General features: G+C 48.5%; 1 protein-coding gene across 3 annotated transcripts in view; it reads left to right on the top strand.

Annotated features, from left to right (window-relative positions):
* The window catches only part of PUM1 (pumilio RNA binding family member 1), a 106457-nt gene that overhangs the window by 36672 nt on the left and 49228 nt on the right, over positions 1 to 20557 (top strand). For all 3 annotated transcript variants that reach the window (XM_014951848.1, XM_014951849.1, XM_014951847.1), the window contains 4 exons: positions 7179 to 7287; positions 10147 to 10325; positions 12802 to 12968; positions 13906 to 14176. In XM_014951848.1, the coding sequence (XP_014807334.1) occupies positions 7179 to 7287; positions 10147 to 10325; positions 12802 to 12968; positions 13906 to 14176 (726 nt within the window). The remainder of the gene's footprint in view (positions 1 to 7178; positions 7288 to 10146; positions 10326 to 12801; positions 12969 to 13905; positions 14177 to 20557) is intronic.

The raw sequence follows: 20557 nt of genomic DNA, 5'->3' as shown, positions 1-20557 counted from the left end.
CAACCTGGGCCAGGCTCTCACCACCCTCCCACCAAACAAGTTCTTCCCCACAGCTCAGCTCCATCTCCCCTCTTGCAGGGTCAAACCCTTCCCCCTCCTCCTAGGGCTCCCCTCCCTGATCCAGAGTCCCTCCCCATCTCTCCTGGAGCCCCTGGAGGGACTGGAAGGGGCTCCAAGGTCTCCCCGGAGCCTTCTCTTCTCCAGGCTGAACCCCCCAACTCTCTCAGCCCCCCCTCCCAGCAGAGGGGCTCCAGCCCTCCCAGCATCTCCGGGGCCTCCTCTGGCCCCGCTCCACCAGCTCCATGTCCTTCTGCTGGTGGTGGCCCCAGAGCTGGAGGCAGCACTGGGGGTGTCTCCCCAGAGCGGAGCAGAGGGGCAGAATCCCCCCCTGGCCCTGCTGCCCACGGGGCTGGGGATGCAGCCCGGGGTGGGGGGGGTTTCTGGGCTGCCAGGCACATTGCTGGGGCGTGTGGAGCTTCTCACCGCCCAACACCCCCAAGGCCTTCCCCTCAGGGCTGCTCTCCACCAGTCTCTGCTCAACCTGAGAGTTGTTTGTTGGACTGTTTTTGTGTGCTCTCAGACCCTTCTCCAACCTGGTTCAGCTCCTGAGCTGGCAGAAAATGGACTGTTCTTTGGGCCGGGCCAGCAAAAGCCAGTTTGGGAGAAGATGGGATGAGGAAATGACCTCATGTTGCACCAGGGGAGGTTTAGGATGACATTGGGAAAATTTTTTATGCTGAAAGGGTGTCAACACTGAAGAGGCTGCCCAGGGAGGTGGTGGAGTCACCATCCCCAGAGGTATCTAAAAGCCGGGCAGACGTGGGTCTGGGCAGTGGTTGTGTTGATGGTTGGACTCAATGATCTGAAAGGTCCCTTCTAACCAAGACCATTCTGTTCTGTTTTTCTGGCCCTTCCATGCTCCTGCTGCTGGTGACATTCCAGCTGGGATTGCTCCCGTGTGCTCAGCCTCCCCAGCTTGTTTGGTTTTTGGATGGCAGCATTTTTGGGGGGTAGATAACATCTCCGGGTCTGGAAACCTGCACTGCTGCCCAAACCTGGCTTGTAAATACACGCTCTTCTCCTACCTGTTGCTGCAGATAAACCCAGTTCTCCAGCTGCACAGATGGCTCCTTTTATCTTAATATTTGCCTTATCTGAAGGGGATCAGTTTACTTAATTTGTCTAATTCGTAATCCCATCGCAGCGGGATCTATAGGCGCTTGTTGACTGGAGAATTGCTTTTGTTGATGTATAAGTCGTCCCCTCCTCCCCGCTCTGCTAAATTGAATATTGGCCTAACTCTGTAAGTCCTCTGTAAGAGGGTTTAGGAGGATTATTTTCATACTAGATAGAGTCAATTTTAATAAAAACTGGGGAACAAATAAACTAGTCTACTTCTGAACTGCTGCGTGTTCTTTTTTAATTTCCAACCTGAAGAACTGGATGATATTCACTTAAAATAATTCTGTTTGGGTTATTTTTTTTTTTTTGTTATGTTGCAACTGGCAGCTTTCCCTGAGGAAAAATTCATCATCTTGGGGACCAGTTGGATAATTCATTACAGCTGAGTCCTGCTTGTTGAACCTGGGCTTTGGCTGGAGCGGTGTTTGACCGAACAAGGACCCCCATTCCTGTGTGTTAAAAGTGCTTTTTGCTTTGTCCCACCTCCCCAATATCTATAAATACACCCGGAATCCGTGTGTAAAATAAACATTTATATTCTGTTTCTTTCTGCTCATGGTACAGAGCTTCCAGTCTGAAACCTTGTTCTTTTGGGGGGGGAAGGATTAAAGCAGAGGGACAGAGCTGTGGTGTGAGGGCACTAAGGGGTGAGTGTGTGCCCGAGATAATGAGCATTTGAATTTTTTCTGATCCTTGTCTCTGATTCACTGCAAAACCAAAAGGTGTCCATGTGCAGTTCCTGGCCCTTAAGAAAGGGGTGGAAGGTGGGCAAAATATTTAATAAAGGGCTAAATTAATCTCAAGTCACCCTGCAGCCAGAGGAGATGGTCGCTGCCTTTTGTGGTAGTGACCCAGTCTGTATGGTCAGGAAAATTGAAATATTTATTTAAATGAGCAACCAGATTACAAATAAAAGCTTGGGCTGTATATTGCACTTCATAACACAGCTTGTTGCTGAAGCTTATAAACACATACTCATATGAAGTGTTCATTTTCCTCTCATTAGGAGGGTAGCCTGGCTCCTGCAGCCCTGCATCAGGGGGGTCTGAACCTGGTGCCTGGGATGTCCCTTTCCACATCCTGGGTGCAGAATTTTGTTATAATTGGGAATTGAAAGTGTCCTGTGGGACACGGCACACTTGTGCTGGCAATATGGTTTAAGGTATTTTAGTTCTTTATCAAGGAGTAGAGCCCTAGGAGGAGGGGGAAGGGTTTGACCCTGAAAGAGGGGAGATGGTGGTGAGAGCCTGACCCAGGCTGCCCAGAGAAGCTGTGGCTGCCCCATCCCTGGAGGGGTTCAAGGCCAGGTTGGAGGGGGCTTGGAGGGACCTGGTGTGGTGGGAGGTGTCCCTGCCCAGGGCAGGGGGTGGAATGAGATGACCTTTAAGGTCCCTTCCAACCCAAACCAGTCTGTGTTCTTACAGCAGCCAGAGGGTGATTTGTGAACTTGCCCCCTTGCCTCCCCCAGCCTCCCAGTAGCCCCATTCCAGGCTGCTCCTGGCAAGGCCTGGGGCCAGTTTGCTCCATGGCCCTGCCAAAGGTGGCTCTTTCACAAGAGGGGCCTTGGGGGGGACACGTGCTCTGGCACCTGGGACACCTCGGGGAGACGCCTCTGCCTGGGGCTGCTGCTGAGGACACAGTGTTGTTGAAGCATGGCCTTGCTCCCGTGGGTCCTGCCGGAGCTGCTGGTTTGCAAATGTGTTGGAAATTTTAAAATACTAGAAATGACACATCTCGTTTTGCTGCCACTGCTTATATTTTGGGAGAAAACAAGTATTAATACCAAGTATTAATAGCAAGAAGGGAGGTTGAACTTCGTTACCTGCAGCAGCCTTCCTCAGAGAAGCAGCTACTGAACTTTCACAAGTTTGCTTAGATTTTAGCATTGCTTTAAATTTTTTGCCTATTAATAATAATAATAATTATTTTATAGTTATATTTTTATTTATATTAATATTGCCTATTGCTGTGACTGCACTGACCAGGCGGTTGCAGGGCTCCCCGTTGCCCTTTCTTGTGCTGATTTACAGTTTCAGATTTCCTCTTTAAATTTGCATTATACTTTATTTTTTTTTTTTTTTTGCTTAAGTTCCATTTTGCCTTTTACCTTGAAGTAGAAATAAATCCCATAAGTTTAGAATTCCCTATCACTTTTTTGTGTATATCAGGAAAACTTCTTAACATTTTGGAAAGTCAAGAGCGTGTGATGGGAGTTTAATTTTCTTGTAAACTAGAGATTACTCTTTCCTTGAAAAGAAAATACTCTGTTCTACTCGCTTCTTTCCCGTTTCCTTCCTGCAAGTCCCTGCCCCTTCTCCTCCTTCATTTGGGATGTGACTGTGGAGCAGATGGTGCCCTGCTGGAAGGTGCCTGCCCCATCCCTGGAGGGGTTCAAGGCCAGGTTGGAGGGGGCTTGGAGCAACCTGGTTGCTCCACAGTGGTGGGAGGTGTCCCTGCCCAGGGCAGGGATGGGCTTTAAGGTCCCTTCCAACCCAAACCATTCCATGACCCTGTGTGTGCTCAGTAGTTACTTCTGTAGGGACTTGCCTGGATGAGATTTGAGAATCAAAATCACGTGTTTTCTTGTAGTTTTCACATATCCACTCATTTCGCCAACAGTTTTAAATTGTAGGGTTTTTTTCTGTTGTAATTGAATCAGACAGTGGCACAACTCCCAGGTGAATGTATCTCTGTGGGTCCTCCACGGCCAGTGTCCCCTCCTGGGACTGTCCCCTGGCTCCCAAGCTCTGCCCCATGTTGCTTGGAGCAACCTGGTGTGGTGGGAGGTGTCCCTGCCCAGGGCAGGGGGTGGCACTGGGGGGGCTTTAAGGTCCCTTCCAACCCAAACCATCGTGTGATTGCGTACTCTGTCTCGGGTGGGCACAAGCCCTGCCTGTCCTTGACACTTTGCCACAATTTCATCTGCCCCAGGGACAGCTCAGCGACTCGAGTCTGTATGTCCAGGCAGGACTGAAGTGCCTTCTTTAAAGGACTTCGGGGTACTCTGCCTTGGGCTTGGGTGGAGAAGGCAAATGAGCTCATTTCATCCTTAAGTTTGAAAAGTAATCTGAAGATTTTTGGTTTTGAACTAGCGGGTGGAGGGCTGATGTGAGTTGGAGGAGGTCACGGTGGGGAAATAAGTATAGTGTCTTAGTCTATTAGAAGAAGAATTGTAATTGAATTCAGCAACATTTATGTGTAAATAAGTTTTATTTAGCTTCAGCCTTGGAGGAGGATCTTGGCTGGTTCAGTAGTGGCAACCTGCTGGGACAGGGTGGGTGTTACTGCTGCCCCTCACCCAACACCTGGCTGTGTGTGTTGGAGACACTGATTCACTCCGTCGGTGAGGATCACAGAATCCCAGAATCTTCTAGGTTGGAAGGGACCTTAAAGATCATCTTGTCCAACCGTCAACCTGACTGACAAAAATAGACACCCACACAACAAACAAGGAGCATCATCACTAAACCAGACCTCCCAGCACTACATCAACCCGGCTTTTGAACACCTCCAGGGATGGGGCCTCACCCCCCTCCCTGGGCAGCCCATTCCAATGGCTGAGAACCCTTTCCGTGAAAAATTTTTTCCTAATATCCAGCCTGAACCTCCCCTGGTGCAACTTGAGGCCATTTCCTCTTGTCCTGTCGCCTGTGACTTGAGAGAAGAGACCGACCCCCCCCTCTCTACACCCTCCTTTCAGGGAGTTGGAGAGAGCAAGAAGGTCTCCCCTCAGCCTCCTCTTCTCCAGGCTGAACACCCCCAGCTCCCTCAGCCTCTCCTCATAAGCCTTATGCTCCAGCCCCCTCACCAGCTTTGTTGCCCTTCTCTGGACCCGCCCCAGCACCTCAATGTCTTTTTTATGGTAGGGGGCCCAAAACTGGACACAGCACTCGAGGTGAGGCCTCACCAGTGCCCAGTACAGGGGGACAATCACCTCTCGGTGTGTGGTACAGCCCATGTGCAGGTGGAGGCATCGCAGCTTCAGTTCAGCTGGGAAATGCCCAGCTCTTCCTGGGGGCTGAGCCCAGGAGCTGGGGGGTGTTTCTGCCAGAGACCCCCCCAGCTCTGCCCAGTCTGAGCTGTGGCTGCCGCTGCTGGTTCTGCCCCAGGCGGTGCTCAGCGCCCAGCCTGTCCTCCAGCCACTGCTGATATGAGGAGTTTTCCAAAGGGATTGCACTTATTTATTTATTTTTCCCTTAAACACGAGAGGGAATGGCTTCAAGCTCCAACAGGGGAGGTTTAGATTGAGCATTAGGAAAGAATTTTTCACCAAAAGAGTGACAGGGCATTGGAACAGGCTGCCCAGGGAGGGGGGGGAGTCCCCATCCCTGGCTGTGTTTAAGGGCCGTTTAGATGCAGTGCTGAGGGACATGGGGTAGGGGAGGACTTTGTAGAGGAGGGGAGATGGTTGGACTCGATGATCCCAAGGGTCTCTTCCAACCTAGACCATTCTATGATTTTTACTCTCTCCTGCTCTGAGCGCAGAAGCAGGGTTACTTGTAGTCACCAACAGCTTCCAGTGTTGGTGAAATAGCTGAATTTAATTGCTCTCTTATCTGTGGTGGGTTTTTTTGTTTTGGGTTTGGTTGTGTTGGTTTGTTTTTGGTTTTTTTTTTTTAGGATTTGAAAGGAATTCTGCTTATCAGGTGTGAGGAAAAATTAATGTTGCTTTTTTATAATACCTGTTTTCTGTGTAATCTGTCCAGTTACCCCAATCTGAACCTCAGGCTTAATCTCCTGCGTACAGACATCCTTCGCCATACGTCTCTGAGTAAGCAGATCTTCCTTAAGATAAAAAGCAAAGGGTGAGCAGGACTTTGCTGGGTTTCTGTGTCAAACCGGAGCGTGCTGTGAGCTGGGGCCCTGCAGTCACTGCCCCTCGCTCCGTCTTCACCCCCAGCCTGCTCCTCTCTCCTGCTGCAGCCTTCCATCTGCACATCTGCTGGGGACTATAGAGTTATCAACACTCCTAATATATAGGAGACATCGACTAATCTGATGATTCTTGTTTGTTTTGTGGTAATTTCAAACAGATGCAAGCACTTGTTAATCTTCCAGTTCCTTTAGTTTTATTCCAGCTTCAGCAGGCAAAGCTCGTTTGTTTTCTTAATTTGCTCTGAATGCGCTGTTGTTTCCTGTCTGAGCTGCACACATCTCACTCACCAGAAGATTTCATTTAAAGATTGTACGTTTGACATCTAAGGGCTGGCAATTCCCCTTGCCATGTGTCAGTGCCTCGTGGCAGGTGTTTCCTTGGCGAAGCAGGTATTTTCGAAACACATCTGCTAAATGGGGCACGTCGCTCTGGCTGCCGTCCTCTGAACTTCACACCCAGCTTCCTTGGGTTCCTTGGAGCCAGGGCTGACTCTGTGTCTGCATCTCAGGGAGTCCACAACCTCTTTCCCTCCCTCGGGCAGACCGATCCGTGCCGGGTAGGTGTGCTGGCCCAGAACTGCTCACTCCCATCAGCGGTCACCAATAACCCCGGTGCCGTGGGGAGGCCTCAGCAGCCCTTCAGTAAGTGAGAAGTGAGAGCTCTTGGCACCTCTTGGGCTGTTCTGTCCCTGCCAGTGCCAGAACCTCGCTGTTTGAGGGCAAAAATTAGTGTTGGGAGCATTTCATCCCCCCCAGCTGAGGTAGAAATCATGGTAATATCCTGATCCGAACAGGTTTTATTCCCATTAATATTTTTTGAGGAGTAGCTCTGGCGCGGAGAGGCTGGAGAGTGGCAGAGTGTGTGTGTGTTTGTGTGTGTGGGGCTCCCCGAGTGCTTGAGGATGGGAGAGGATTGCTGAGAGTGGGTCCTTATCTCAGTCCCTGTGGGGCTTTCACCCCTGGAGTCTGTAAATATTTTGATGATGAAGCATGTATCGGTTTGTGTTTAATGATTGATTCATGTTTAGAAGGGAGACGCTTATGGTTTATGTTTGCATTTTATACTTATTTTAATCATGCTTTGTTTTGTTTTGTTTTGTGTTTTTTTTTTTTAATTGCAGCAGCTGTTGCCGGGTAAAAAGTTTTGGGAATCTGATGATTCCAGCAAAGATGGACCAAAAGGGATATTTCTGGGAGATCAGTGGAGAGACAGTGCTTGGGGAACATCAGGTAGCTCAATTATTTACTTAATTTAGTTGGGGTTGAATACAGAAATGTGCAACTCACTGCTCAGAATTGCTGCCCAGCCTGGATGACACAGCTTTTAAAGGATTTTTTTGCAAAAACATCTGTTTTGGATAATAGAAAACTAATAGAAAACCCCACGTTGCTTTGTGATAGAGCTAAAAGATACCCACAGTGATAAAAAGATTGTCTCATGTGAATGTGTGTGCCCTTCTCTTTATGTGCTTAAAAATTTTTAGATTGCCATTGAAATTTCAATTTAAACTTCCTGATGTATTTTCTGCCTCAAATATGTGCTTAAAAATTTTTAGATTGCCATTAAAATTTCAATTTAACCTTCCTGATGTATTTTCTGCCTCGGGATGGGTTACTTTTAAGTTTGAACAAAGATATTAGAGAACAAGATCAGTAAAAAAATCCCAAACAACCCCACTTTTTTTTAAATACTAAACGAACCAACCAAAGCGCAACTACATTCATCTTAAAAAAGAAAAAAAAAAGTGATATTTTGGATTAGTCATGTTGTTTATCTGCTGGGAATTGTGTTCTTGGATCAGAGACTGTCCCTTATTTTGAATTCAAGGGGAGAGTGTTCAGGTTGTATTTAGTGAAACGGCAGAAAATCACATGCATGTGTTGAATTTGAAATGCTAACCTGTTACTTTTTATTTTCTGTGCTTTCTATCTATAATGAATATATTCCTTAAATGCTGCTGAGTGGCTGGGGCAGTTCCCAAACAACTGCCCGGAGCTCCCAGGGGGGTGGGATTTAGAGGAACCTCACTCTTGCGAGGTGTTTTTTCCCTGCTGAAAGTACCCATTATGACAGTGAAGGTACTGGGATAGTGATAAGGGTGTTTTTTTTACTACTTAAATTTCAAAACAGCTGTGAATAGGGGATAAAACTTCTCCCAGTGTGATGGGTTGAAGCTTGCAGCCTGGCTGGGGGCTGGGGAGGTTCTGGGGAGCTGCTGCCTGACGTGGGTCTTGGGCTCAGCATCCAGCCCTCAGCAGCAGTTTGGGTTTTTTTTGAAAACAAATTGAATTTGAGGATGGATTTAAGGACTGAGCTGGACTCTGAACAGCACCAGCTGAGAAGGAGACCTCCTTCTCTGCCCCTGTGGTTGGGCTGGTGACATCCAGCAGACAGGCAGGGGAGACCTGGGGGAGGTCACCTCCCACACTGGCTGATGGCAGATCTCCATGAGTCAAAGCCCTTGGTCTCATCTCTTCCTCTGTTTATTCTCAGTGAATCCTCTGCACCTTCACGGCCTGGATTGCTCAGCCCCAGCCTGGAGTGGGGTCTGTGAGTCAGGGCAGGCAGAGGTTCCCCTTCTGCTCAGCTGAATTTAAGAGCCACGGGCTGAGCAGTTGTTGAAGGTGCCCCAGAGCAAGGAGCAGGGGTGGGGACGTGTCCTTGGCCATAAGACTGCTTTGTTCCATGGACAGTGGAACTAATGAATCCTGGTTTTCTCTAAGATGCCCTTTGCTCCATCCATTTGCCTTTCTGTGCCTGTAACTCACACTCCAGCCCCCCCGTGCAGCTTTGCCTCCTCACTGCTCTCCTTGAACTGTGGTTTTTAAAGCCTTTAAAGCCAGTCCGACCAGAAGCAGCCTTGTCTGATGGAGGCCATTGCTTCCTCCCCTCCTGGTGGTGCACGTGGTTCAGCTACAGTGTGAAACCAGCTGTGGGCAATTGATCTGCCTTAACAAAGAAAAGCTAAAAGCTAGTTTTAACTTTCTCCTGGAAAAGCTTCACTTTGTGGCCACGGAGGGGCTTGTGCCAGCCTGAGGGAGAGGGCAGGGAGGTGTAGCCCAGAGTTAGTTCTCTCAGCAGCTCCCATCTGCTTTGTGAGGGAGCTACGGTATCAATATCATGGCATGTCCCTTCCCCTGTCCCCTGGGAACTACTGGATCTGCTGCCTATTATTTTTGACTCTCCAGCCTGAGCAGCCAGGACCAGAGAAGGTCTCCCCTTCCCTCCCTGCCCCAGGGAAGTAGGGCCTGTGCAGGGGCACTGTCTCCTGCCCAGCCAGAAGGTTTTGCAGAACTTGTAAGGACCCAGAGACATCAACCCTTGGTCTGTTCTGGTTGGGTCTCAGACCCTCCTGCTGCAGGGCTGTCAAGGGATGGGGCTGATGCAGGAGGCCAGAGGATGAGAAAGAAATAATGAAGTTCTCATAAACCTTTTCTTGAGGAAATAATGAAGCAAAGCTCTGATCATGCATGGCAGTGATTATCATGATCATCTGATCTCCCCCAGAGAAGCTGTGGCTGCCCCATCCCTGGAGGGGTTCAAGGCCAGGTTGGAGCAACCTGGGCTGGTGGGAGGTGTCCCTGCCCAGGGCAGGGGGTTGGAATGAGATGACCTTTAAGGTCCCTTTCAGCCCAAACCAGTCTGTGATTCTATGGCCTTCCAGCCCAAACCAGTCTGTGATTCTATGAATACAGCAGTTCATATGACCAAGAAAACAAAAGTAGGCTGGTGTAATAGTAGGATGATGTTTTAATTGACAATCCAAGGCTGATTAGTATTTTTGCTGTACTAACGCAAGAGTTTTAATAAAACTAAAATGTAGTACTTTGTTTTTTTTAATTGCAACCTTTACTTAGATACTTAAATTTCTGAAATTTTATGACTTAAATGTAGCTATTGCTTGTAGGCTTATAGGTTCTAGCATTTAAACCTGAGAAAGCCATCCTGCTTTTTCTGACAGACTTCATCAGAGTCTAAAAGCTGATGCTTCTTAGTACAATTAAGACCCTAGAGAGTGTGTATTTAACAACTTGCCTCCTTTGAATAGTTGGATCGACTTATAAGAATCACCCGTGTTTTTGTTCCAGATCACTCTGTTTCCCAACCGATTATGGTTCAGAGAAGACCTGGGCAGGGCTTTCATGTGAATAGTGAAGTCAACTCTGTGCTTTCGCCGCGGTCGGAGAGCGGCGGCCTGGGCGTTAGCATGGTGGAGTATGTGCTGAGCTCCTCCCCCGGGGACTCCTGCCTGAGGAAAGGAGGATTTGTAAGTCTGTGATTCTCACACTTGAGTTCTCATTATGTTGTTTTGCTGCTTGGTTGGTTGGTTTGTTTGTTAAATCCATTCCTAAAGGTGGATCTTTCTTCTTGCTTTTATTTGCTCTTAGTTTAGCTTTACTAAAAGGGGCTGGCTGCTGTTTAACTGCTGTTCTTGGCTTAGGGGGTGCAGGATGGGAGGGAGATGGGGGTGCAGGGTGGGAGGGAGATGGGGGTGCAGGATGTGAAGGTCGCTGACATCCCCTGGATGAGCACACTGACAGAAATCCCCCCCCCTTTGAAGCTTGTCCTTGCAAAAGGGTGCACATATTCCTGTAGGTTTTGGATGAGTATGTGGCTGCTTCGGTGCTGGCGAAGAACAAAAAGCTCCACGTAGTGAGGGTGGAAACATAACATGGCTCCACAACCCAGTGCAGCTGGGGACACTGGCAGGGGCATCTGGCTTCCCATGGAGCAGTGGCATTGCTCATGGTGCTGGGGTGGGGAGGGAGCCCAGGCCCCGCTGCCTCCGGTCTAAGGATGTGGAGAGGCACAATCCCACCCCATCCCTGTACTGGGGAATAAGGGGCTGCAAGATGCTGGGAGGGCTGGATCCCCTCTGCTGGGAGGAGGGGCTGAGAGAGTTGGGGGGGTTCAACCTGGAGAAGAGAAGGCTCCGGGGAGACCTTGGAGCCCCTTCCAGTCCCTCAAGGGGCTCCAGGAGAGATGGGGAGGGACTCTGGATGAGGGAGGGGAGCCACAGGACAAGGGGGAAGGGTTTGACCCTGAAAGAGGGGAGATGGAGCTGAGCTGTGGGGAAGAACTTGTTTGGTGTGAGGGTGGTGAGAGCCTGGCCCAGGTTGCCCCGAGAAGCTGTGGCTGCCCCATCCCTGGAGGGGTTCAAGGGCAGGTTGGAGGGGGCTTGGAGCAACCTGGGCTGGTGGGAGGTGTCCCTGCCCAGGGCAGGGGGTGGAATGAGATGATCTTTAAGGTCCCTTCCAACCCAAACCAGTCTGTGACTCTGTGATTTCAGCTCTCCCTCATCAGCCAAGTGCTCGATCAGGAATTGTCATACCCCATCGAGCAGAGTAGGTGTGTGACTGTCACACTGCTGGGCTCGTGTCTTCAGGGACCTGATTTGTGCTTTCCTTCATCCATCCTCTTATTTTTGTCCCTCATTAGTGGGTGCCTGATGACCTTGTTGAACCCCGGGCCTAAGAAAGGGGGTTTTTGAGAAAGTACCAATCAGTGGAAGGAGCCAATTTTCCGTGGGGATTGGGGGTTGGAGAGGTGCTGGTCACCTGGGGGCCACTCCTGGGACACAGGGTGTCACTGGGGACTGTCACGTTGTGTGGGTGAGAACTGGGCTCCAAATTTATATTTATGATTGGCATTTCCACATCTGTTCTTAAATATTAAAGAAGCGCGATTTTATTTAAGCACCATCAGGAGGTGATTGCTTTTAAAACTATCTTTTCTTCTAAATATGGAGAGAAGAAAGTCGCCCCCCCCAAGGAAGGCTGATGTTGTTGGTGCAGGGTTCAAAGGCCCCGTTACCCAGGGAGGGCTCGTCCTGCAAATGAAGTGTCAGACGGGGTTTGGATGTCGCTCTTTGTGACAGCACCAAAGCTGTCCCTGATAAATATGTTTATGTGCCCCTTGCTGCTTTTTATCATAAATTATGTTGTTTTTCCTCTCCCTTTTGTTGTTCAAAACTCTGCCCTTGGCATAATCACCCTTTATTCTTCTCCCAAGTGAAATAAAGTGCAGACATTGAGGGCAGGAAAGCTGCAGATATAATACCACTCACAAAGTGCTCAATAGAAATCCTTTTTTTTCCCCTCTTTCTTTTTTTTTCCTTTCTCTGCCCTCCCCCCCGGTGTGCTCTAGGATTATATGAACCAACGATCGAACTAGTGATCGACATGAGTGCTCTCAAATGAGCTCTACCTTGGAATTCACTGTGCAAATCACAGTAAAGCCCCCCAAAAATGGGGTGATGCTGTTGTACTCAGACACATGCACTTGTCCAGTTGGTTACTGCATTTTTGACACCAAGACAGTGACTTTCAGAGAGGGGCTAATTCAGTTTATAACCCTTGTACGTGGGGTATTTAGAAGTATTTAAAAGTTCCTGAGTTAATTTTGAAGTGCTCAAGTCCCATCTTGAAAGAGGATTTGGATAAGTATTCTTTAAAATTATTTTGAGGTGGAATTTTTAGGGGCTGTAGAAGCAGACCCTGAGTTACTAAATGGAAGAAACTGAATAGATAAATAAAACCTCTCTTGGAAGAGTGAGAATTAATTCCTTTATTCCTTTGATTATGATTGAATATTTTGCTTTTTTACATTTTTGTTTGTAACAATTAATGTTTGCAAGTGACTGACTTTATTATGACACGTTTCTTTGATTTGTTACTATCTCGGAATAGAAGTAAAATTGATCTGAAAACTAAGCTTATTAAAATAATGTCTCTTTTGCCTAGGGGCCAAGGGATGCAGAGAGCGATGAGAATGAGAAGGGGGATAAGAAAAATAAGGGCACATTTGATGGCGATAAATTAGGAGATCTGAAGGAGGAGGGGGATGTGATGGATAAAACAAATGGTTTGCCCGTGCAGAACGGAATTGACGCAGATGTCAAAGACTTCAGGTATGTGCACCATCAGGTAATAATTAATCAGTGTCACACTGAACGTTTTTGGAAAGATTTTCCATGCTGTAGTGAAAAAGCCTTGGACTCGCTGAAACAGTGTCATAAGGGTGTTCTGCTGTGCAGAGGGAGGCAGAGAGGAGGTGAAGGATAACACCTGAGAGCTCTCCTCTGTACAGTGCCAGCTTGGTTTATTTTCACACCTGGTTTGGTTACCCTGTGAGGGATTCCTATGGAAATACCTATAGAAGGTGTTGACTCATTCTATGGGCCGGTCTTAATTACAGCTGGGGTTTTGGACTTGCTCCTTGGAGCTCTCAAGAGATTAAGGCTCTCTGAAACTGGCCATATAATCAATATAATCAGTGCAGCAGTATTTCTCTCTTGCTTAACCTGCTCATGATTTCATGGAGGAGAACTAACAGCCAGAGAGATGTGCTGTGAGGTGTGTGCTGCTGGTCCCTGCGTGGAGATGAACCATTTCCCACTCGAGTCCGATGCTTATTTTAGGCAATGAGTAAACTCTGGCAGCTACTTCAGAGAGGCTTCAAGTGAGATACAGTGCCAGAGTGTCACATGGCTAGTAATTACCAAATGGCTTTACGAAGAAGTGACTTTGGCACTTCTGAAATCCTGCCTTGTTATGACTGACTCTCTCAATTGAAGAGGAAAAAGAAACTGAATTAGTTTGTACTTGTGCTGTAACAGGTCTTTGAGGCAGGGGAGTGGGGCATTTTGTAGATGTTTTTTTGTTTGTTTGTTTTAAATATATAAATTGTTCCATAGAATTCATTTAGGCAAAGATTTTAGGCTTTCCTTTTATTTATTTTCCCTTTTTATCACAACATTGCCAAGCGGTCCTGGTGAGTGCTAGTGTCTGTGTGATGTGGTGTTAAATGGAGGTGCTCAGTGCCCTGTGTCTCCCCTCTCTGCGTAGCCGCACGCCTGGGAACTGCCAGAACTCTGCCAGTGAGGTGGATCTGCTGGGGCCAAACCAGAACGGCTCGGAGGGCTTAGCCCAGCTGGCGAGTACCAACGGTGCCAAGCCAGTAGAGGATTTCTCCAACATGGAGTCGCAGAGCGTCCCCCTGGACCCCATGGAGCACGTTGGCATGGAGCCTCTCCAGTTCGATTACTCCGGCACTCAAGTACCCGTGGACTCGGCCGCCGCCACCGTGGGGCTCTTCGATTACAATTCCCAGCAGCAGGTAACGTGGGGGCCCTTGGTCCTCCCCTTCCCACTCCAGTGCCTCCAGCAGCACCCTCGTGGGGCTGGCGTGGGCCCCTCGGCTCGAGGAGAGGGATGTGACAACCACAGAGTGTCCTCCTGGGGAGCTCCGTGTAATAAACAGCACTTGCCAAGAGCACTTTCCCGTGTCTTAGTCATTTTTAGCTGGAGTAAGTTGGCATTGGAGAAGAGCTTTAAATTAGTAGAATCACAGAATGGTTTAGGCTGAAAGGGACCTTAAAGCCCACCCGGTGCCACCCCCTGCCCTGGGCAGGGACACCTCCCACCAGCCCAGGTTGCTCCAAGCCCCCTCCAACCTGCCCTTGAACCCCTCCAGGGATGGGGCAGCCACAGCTTCTCTGCCCAACCTGGGCCAGGCTCTCACCACCCTCACACCAAACAAGTTCTTCCCCACATCTCAGCTCCATCTCCCCTCTTTCAGGGTCAAACCCTTCCCTTTGTCCTAGGGCTCCCCTCCCTGATCCAGAGTCCCTCCCAGCTTTCCTGGAGCCCCTTGAAGGCTCTAAGGTCTCCCTGGAGCCTTCTCTTCTCTAGGTTGAACCCCCCAACTCTCTCAGTCTGTCAGTAAAAACTGTAAACAAAAAAAACCCCTACCCTTGAGCTCGTAGAGTGACTTTTAAAGGTCAGTTGGCTGTTGGGCCTCGGCCCTGCTCTGGGGTCTCTGCAGTTCCCAACTGGAATAATGAGTGTGACCTGGCTCCTACCTGAGCTCGGGTTAAATCTGAGGTCGAAGTCCAACACGACAGAACTTTATCTCAGCCCCGTGGGGGGACTGACCTTTTCTCTCCCATGAGCAGCCCCAGCCCCTGGTCCCAGAGACCTCGCTCTGCTCTTGGCTCCTCCTGAACGCTGGGCCTGGATCCAGCCACGGAGCGGTAACCCTGCTCCTGTGGGCAGCCATCGTAAACTTTTATTGCCTGCCTTCTGCAACTAGAACATCCCTCCAAGAAGAATCAAACCCTTTGTTGTAGCTGACGCCGAGGGTGTAAAACCAGCCCTGCCTTCCCTCAAATATCTTCTGTAGGAAAGTAGCCCCTTGGCGCTCGGTGTGGAGGAAAGGCCAGGCCCAGGGTTGTGCTAAAGGTCCATCCCTCGGGGAGTTATCACAGTCTTCAAAGCAATGTAAATATCCGTGCTGCACCTGAATCGCTTGGGTTGGGATAAAGCATGTTTGGGAGGTTAAGAGTGGAAAATTTTTTAATGATTAAACTAAATAGCTGTTGTAGAGTACAAAAAGAAAGGAAAAAAAAACAACCCACCTGGTTTCAGGTCTTTGTCTCGCTGCGGTGTAGGACCTTGAATGCAGGAATTACTTTCAGACAATGAAATGTGTATTTTTTTAGTATTTTTTTTAAAACAGTGTATTAGAAATTAGAGCTAACTGAGTGAACTGCTTTTTAAAGAACTGTTAGATATGGGGAAATAACTGCGGGAATGCGAAGCCTGTAATTGGCATTTTGACAGTGTTTTCTGTTTAAATTAAGGCTCATTTACAAGTTTTAAGTACCTTTTATTTTTTCGCATTTTGACAGTGTTTTCTGTTTAAATTAATTTAAAGTTTTAAGTACCTTTTATTTTTAATTTCCTTCCAGCCTTTCAAAAATAGGCTTTAAAATTTGGCATGTCTTGCATCCTAGCTGGTGGGAATCAGAACTCTAGAAGCAAGACCGAGCTGGAGATGTGCTGGTTTCAGAAGGGGTTGTGGGACGGCGCTGGGGTCCTGGGGGCAGACCTGAGTTATTTGGGGGTTTTTCCATAAAAAAGTGGATGGGTGATAACTGGGTGATTTTCTTTTTCAGAAGGGGTTGTGGGACGGCGCTGGGGCCCTGGGGGCAGACCTGAGTTATTTGGGGTTTTTTTCCATAAAAAAGTGGATGGGTGGTACCTGGGTGATTTTTTTAATGGGATCCTGGGCTGCATAGGGCAGAGTGTGGCCAGCGGGACAAGGGAGGTCATTGTCCCCCTCTGCTCTGCACTGGGGAGGCCACAACTGGAATCCTGCGTCCAGTTCTGGGCTCCCCAGTTCAAGAGAGACTGGGAACTGCTGGAGAGAGTCCAGCGTAGGGCAACAGAGATGATGGAGGGATTGGAGCATCTCCCTGATGAGGAAAGGCTGAGAGAGCTGGGGCTCTTTAGCCTGGAGAAGAGAAGGCTGAGGGGAGACCTTCTTCATGCTTCCAAGGATCTAAAGGGTGGGTTGAAGGAGGATGGAGCCGGACTCTTCTCAGTGGTTCCCAGTGACAGGACGAGGGGCAACGGGCACAAGCTGGACCATGGGAAGTTCCACTCCAATGGGGGGCAGAACTTGTTTGGGGTGAGGGTGGCAGAGCCCTGTCAGAGTCTGCCCAGGCAGGGTTTGTGGTCCCTTTCTCTGGAGATCTTCAAGCCCCACCTGGATGCTCCTGAGTGATGTGCTCTGGGCAGCCCTGCTTTGGTAGGGGAGTTGGATGGGATGGTCTCTAGAAGGTCCCTTCCATCTCTGACAATTCCCTGATTCCATGATACCTGTCACCTCCATCATCAGGCTCAGACCTTCCTGCTGCCTGTGGAGCTGCGGTTCCCTCTGGGAAATGTGGATTTTGGGGGCAGGGGGAGGCCCAGCCGGGCTGGGCAATAGGGGCTGGTACTGGATTTCCAGCTTTGCTGCTGCTCACACCTCCAGTAACTGCCAGTGCCAGGCTGGTGGCAGCACAAATGCTGGGTTAAAGGATTCAGAGATTCACTCTGCTGCCAAACGTGACCTCTCAGCACACATTTGTGTAAATGCCACATGTTTTGGCTCAGAGTTGTACCCGGTGTTTTTTATAATACATGATGTCCAGCAGCCAGCATTTCTTGGTTTTCCCTGCCTGCCCGTTCAGCCCGTGGGAAGGCAATCTCTTTTGGTGTTATGGCTTTTTCCGTTCAGTGTCAGAAGGAAATATGTCCTGAATAAAAGGATCTGGTCTCCATAAGTGTCTCTCTCGGCCTGTTGGGAGGCGTCCTACACTTTGAAGGGATTACAAGCAAGAGCAGCTAAAAGCAATATTAAGAAGGGAAGGTCTTACCCACGTGTAATCTGATTAGAGCTGTCAGATGTTTATATTGCAGAAGAAGCTGGCTCTCAGAAATCTGCCCTCACTCTGTTCCCATGGCTGGCATCCAGCCGGGATGGGCTGGGGCCTCGGGATCCCCTGGATGAATCCCCCACCCCCTGTTTAATGACACTTCATTTGTGTGATTGTGGGAGAGGGGGAAATCACCTTGGTTTTTGAGATGTGGGTGATGCTGCTGAGCTCCCCCAGAACGCTGTCGGTCGTGGGGAGGTTTGCACTCGGAATGGGATTTCTAATCAGCTAAAATGCTCCGTGTGTGTGTTCTTGTAACTTCAGCCTCACTTTGTAAATGCCAGTTAATGCTCCTCTGAGAAGAGGTTTCTTTTCCTCTTTTCGTTTGTCCACTTAGAGACCACAATTTAATATTAGAGACCACAATTTAATACTGATACATATTAAACACACCGATGTGTACTGATAGCCTTAGTTTCCTACCCAGTAGGCTTCCAAATAAGATGATAAAAAGCTATTATTTGAGTTTTTGCTTTGTTTTGTGGAATATAGGTCTGTGCTGTCAGCAGATGGAGACAGTGCATTGAGGCTTTAGGAGCTCTTCCTAAATACGTAGAGTTGGTGATTCCTCAGCTCGTGTGGCAGAGGGGCTTCTCTGGAGAAGCAAAACCTGAAATTGGGGTGGTTTTTGTTGGCTCTGCTTCCTTCTCTGTGCGACAGGGAGTGTGACATCTGCAGCTGCAGGAGGTTTGAGCTTCTCAGGCTGAGTTTCTGGTGGGTGAGTCGGGCAGAGCTGGGTTGGCAGAGCTGGGTTGGCAGAGGCTGTGATTTGGGGCAGGCGGAGGGAGAGGCTGGTGCTGGGAGTCACTGCCCGAGTGCGTGGCACAGACACTGACACTTCTCTGACCTTTCTCTGGAAGGGAAGCCATAAAGATCCGTGAGGAGGTGGCAGGAATCCAGCCCTTCCTCGTGCTTGTGGGGTGAGGGCAGAAGGTTTGCACGTGGGTTTAGAGCAGCTGGGGGATATCTGAGGATGGGAGTGACACCAGTTGGGGCTGAGTCTGTCGGTCTCTTTGGTCACAGATACTCAGGGGGATTTTCTCAAGCAGGTAAAGGCCTGCCCGGCCACTCTGCTCCGTATTCCTCCCTTCTGTGATACTGGTACCTTTAGGTAAAGGAGCATCCAACGGAGAAATAAATACTGCTTTGAGGAGGTGGAGATTTGGCTAGTACTTGTAATGTAAAAACGGATCATCGAGATGTATTTGGGAGGGGTGGAACTCAACTGAGCATGAGAAAAGGTGAGGAGGTGGCAGGAATCCAGCCCTTCCTCGTGCTTGTGGGGTGAGGGCAGAAGGTTTGCACGTGGGTTTAGAGCAGCTGGGGGATATCTGAGGATGGGAGTGACACCAGTTGGGGCTGAGTCTGTCGGTCTCTTTGGTCACAGATACTCAGGGGGATTTTCTCAAGCAGGTAAAGGCCTGCCCGGCCACTCTGCTCCGTATTCCTCCCTTCTGTGATACTGGTACCTTTAGGTAAAGGAGCATCCAACGGAGAAATAAATACTGCTTTGAGGAGGTGGAGATTTGGCTAGTACTTGTAATGTAAAAACGGATCATCGAGATGTATTTGGGAGGGGTGGAACTCAACTGAGCATGAGAAAAGGTGTTTTCAGAGAAAATAAGTGCTTTTTTACCCTTTAGACAGGCAGCTAAGACTCTAGCCTTTTCCTTCGCTTGCCACCTTGGCAGAATACACGTTAGCAGACCAGCAAAACAGATCCCAGGGGTGCAAAAGAACATGAAAATGAAAGGTTTTGGTGAAATGTTTGTAGCTGAAGAAAGCTAAAGTATTGGATTGCTGGACTCCATACTAAAGTCGACCCCAAAACCCGGGCTGGCTGTTCCAGACGCATCTATACCCAGCAGGGAAGCAGTTTAGGGGATATATATTTATTTATTTCCATATCTGCTGATGCTGCTCAGTGAAGGAGATGTTGCTGGAGACTCCTACAAGGCCGATATCCCTCATTCCATGTTCTGCAGGTCACAATTTTCCATCATTTCCTTGCTTTTTTAAACTAAAAGAAGTCAGTGGAGCATTTGATCCAGCTCCTAATGACAGATGGTCCATTAACGATGATTACACCCCTTGGAAGAGCTCAGCTTTGTGTTGTGTGAAGTATTGTTGAAGGATGTGTTTAAAAAAATGAAAAAGGAATTAAAAACAGGTGTGTTCTGCAGGAAGGCTGCTGGGAGTGGTTTATGGCCCTCCTGATGTTAGGCCCAGGGAGGTAATAAAGTACCTGTGGGTGTGATAGGTTTCTCCATGAGCCTAATTACGATACTCCTTGGATATATGGAGGAGTCCTGGCATCTTAAGGGGTGAGGAATCTTTGGGGAAAACAGTTTGGCACACAAAAGATCAATTCTAGATCCCTGAAGTACAAAATTTCCACATCTTATATCTGATACTAGTCCCTTATGTATTTTTTTTTCTCTTTCTGAACTTTTAAAAAGAAAAATAGAGGTAGATAATTACCTTTTTCTTTTCAGATTTTCTGTTGCTCATCCTGCTCTCGGGAGAAGCAACTCTGATTTTTGCCTTTCAAAAACCAACCAAACCCACCCTAATTTTCTAAATGATTCTGTGCTTCTTGGTAGTTGTGAGTTTCTGCCAAAAATTTGGGTAGAATGATTGCTGCTTGTGCCAGCTGAAGTGGCTCACTGGGCTGGGCTGGAAGGAGGGCAGAGACAAGAGGTGTGAAAATTGTAGAGCATTTAGGCCCTGTATTTTTTATTTTTTATTTTTCCAAGTGAGTGGAGGGAGAAAACCTTTATCACAGCGGTTTGTGAAGTCGTTCACAGCTCAGAAATGATCACTTGTGGAAGTAAGTGGGGATGAGCCCTTGTTGTGGAGAGCTTCAGAGTGGCTGGTCAGCTGGTGGGTGTTTTAACTGGAATTTGGGGATGGCCTGGATCAGTTCAGGGAGTGTTTGATTTAGGAAGCTGGGGAGTAAGTTTTTAAGTAAGGACCTGGATGAATTAAAAAGAAACCCCAACCCTGAGCAAAAATACTTTATAGAATAATATAATAATATCTTTTTTTTTTTCTTTTTTTCCCCTTATTGAGAGGTGTGTCCTCAGTAACGTTGCCTGTTGCTCCCTGACTGTGACAGCAGTGGGACTTGGTGTCACAAGTGCTGGTTTGCAGGCCGTGTGTGCCTCCCACCTTCCCAAACCACTGCCCTGGCAATTGCAGAGACAGCAAAGGGGCTTTCAGCCTCTGGGCTC

The sequence above is a fragment of the Calidris pugnax genome, unplaced genomic scaffold (assembly GCF_001431845.1).
Source record: "Calidris pugnax isolate Ruff unplaced genomic scaffold, ASM143184v1 scaffold166, whole genome shotgun sequence".
NCBI classification, from domain to species: Eukaryota; Metazoa; Chordata; class Aves; order Charadriiformes; family Scolopacidae; genus Calidris; species Calidris pugnax.
The sequence above is the reverse complement of the archived record's forward strand: the minus strand, read 5'-3'. Positions and strand labels throughout refer to the sequence as shown.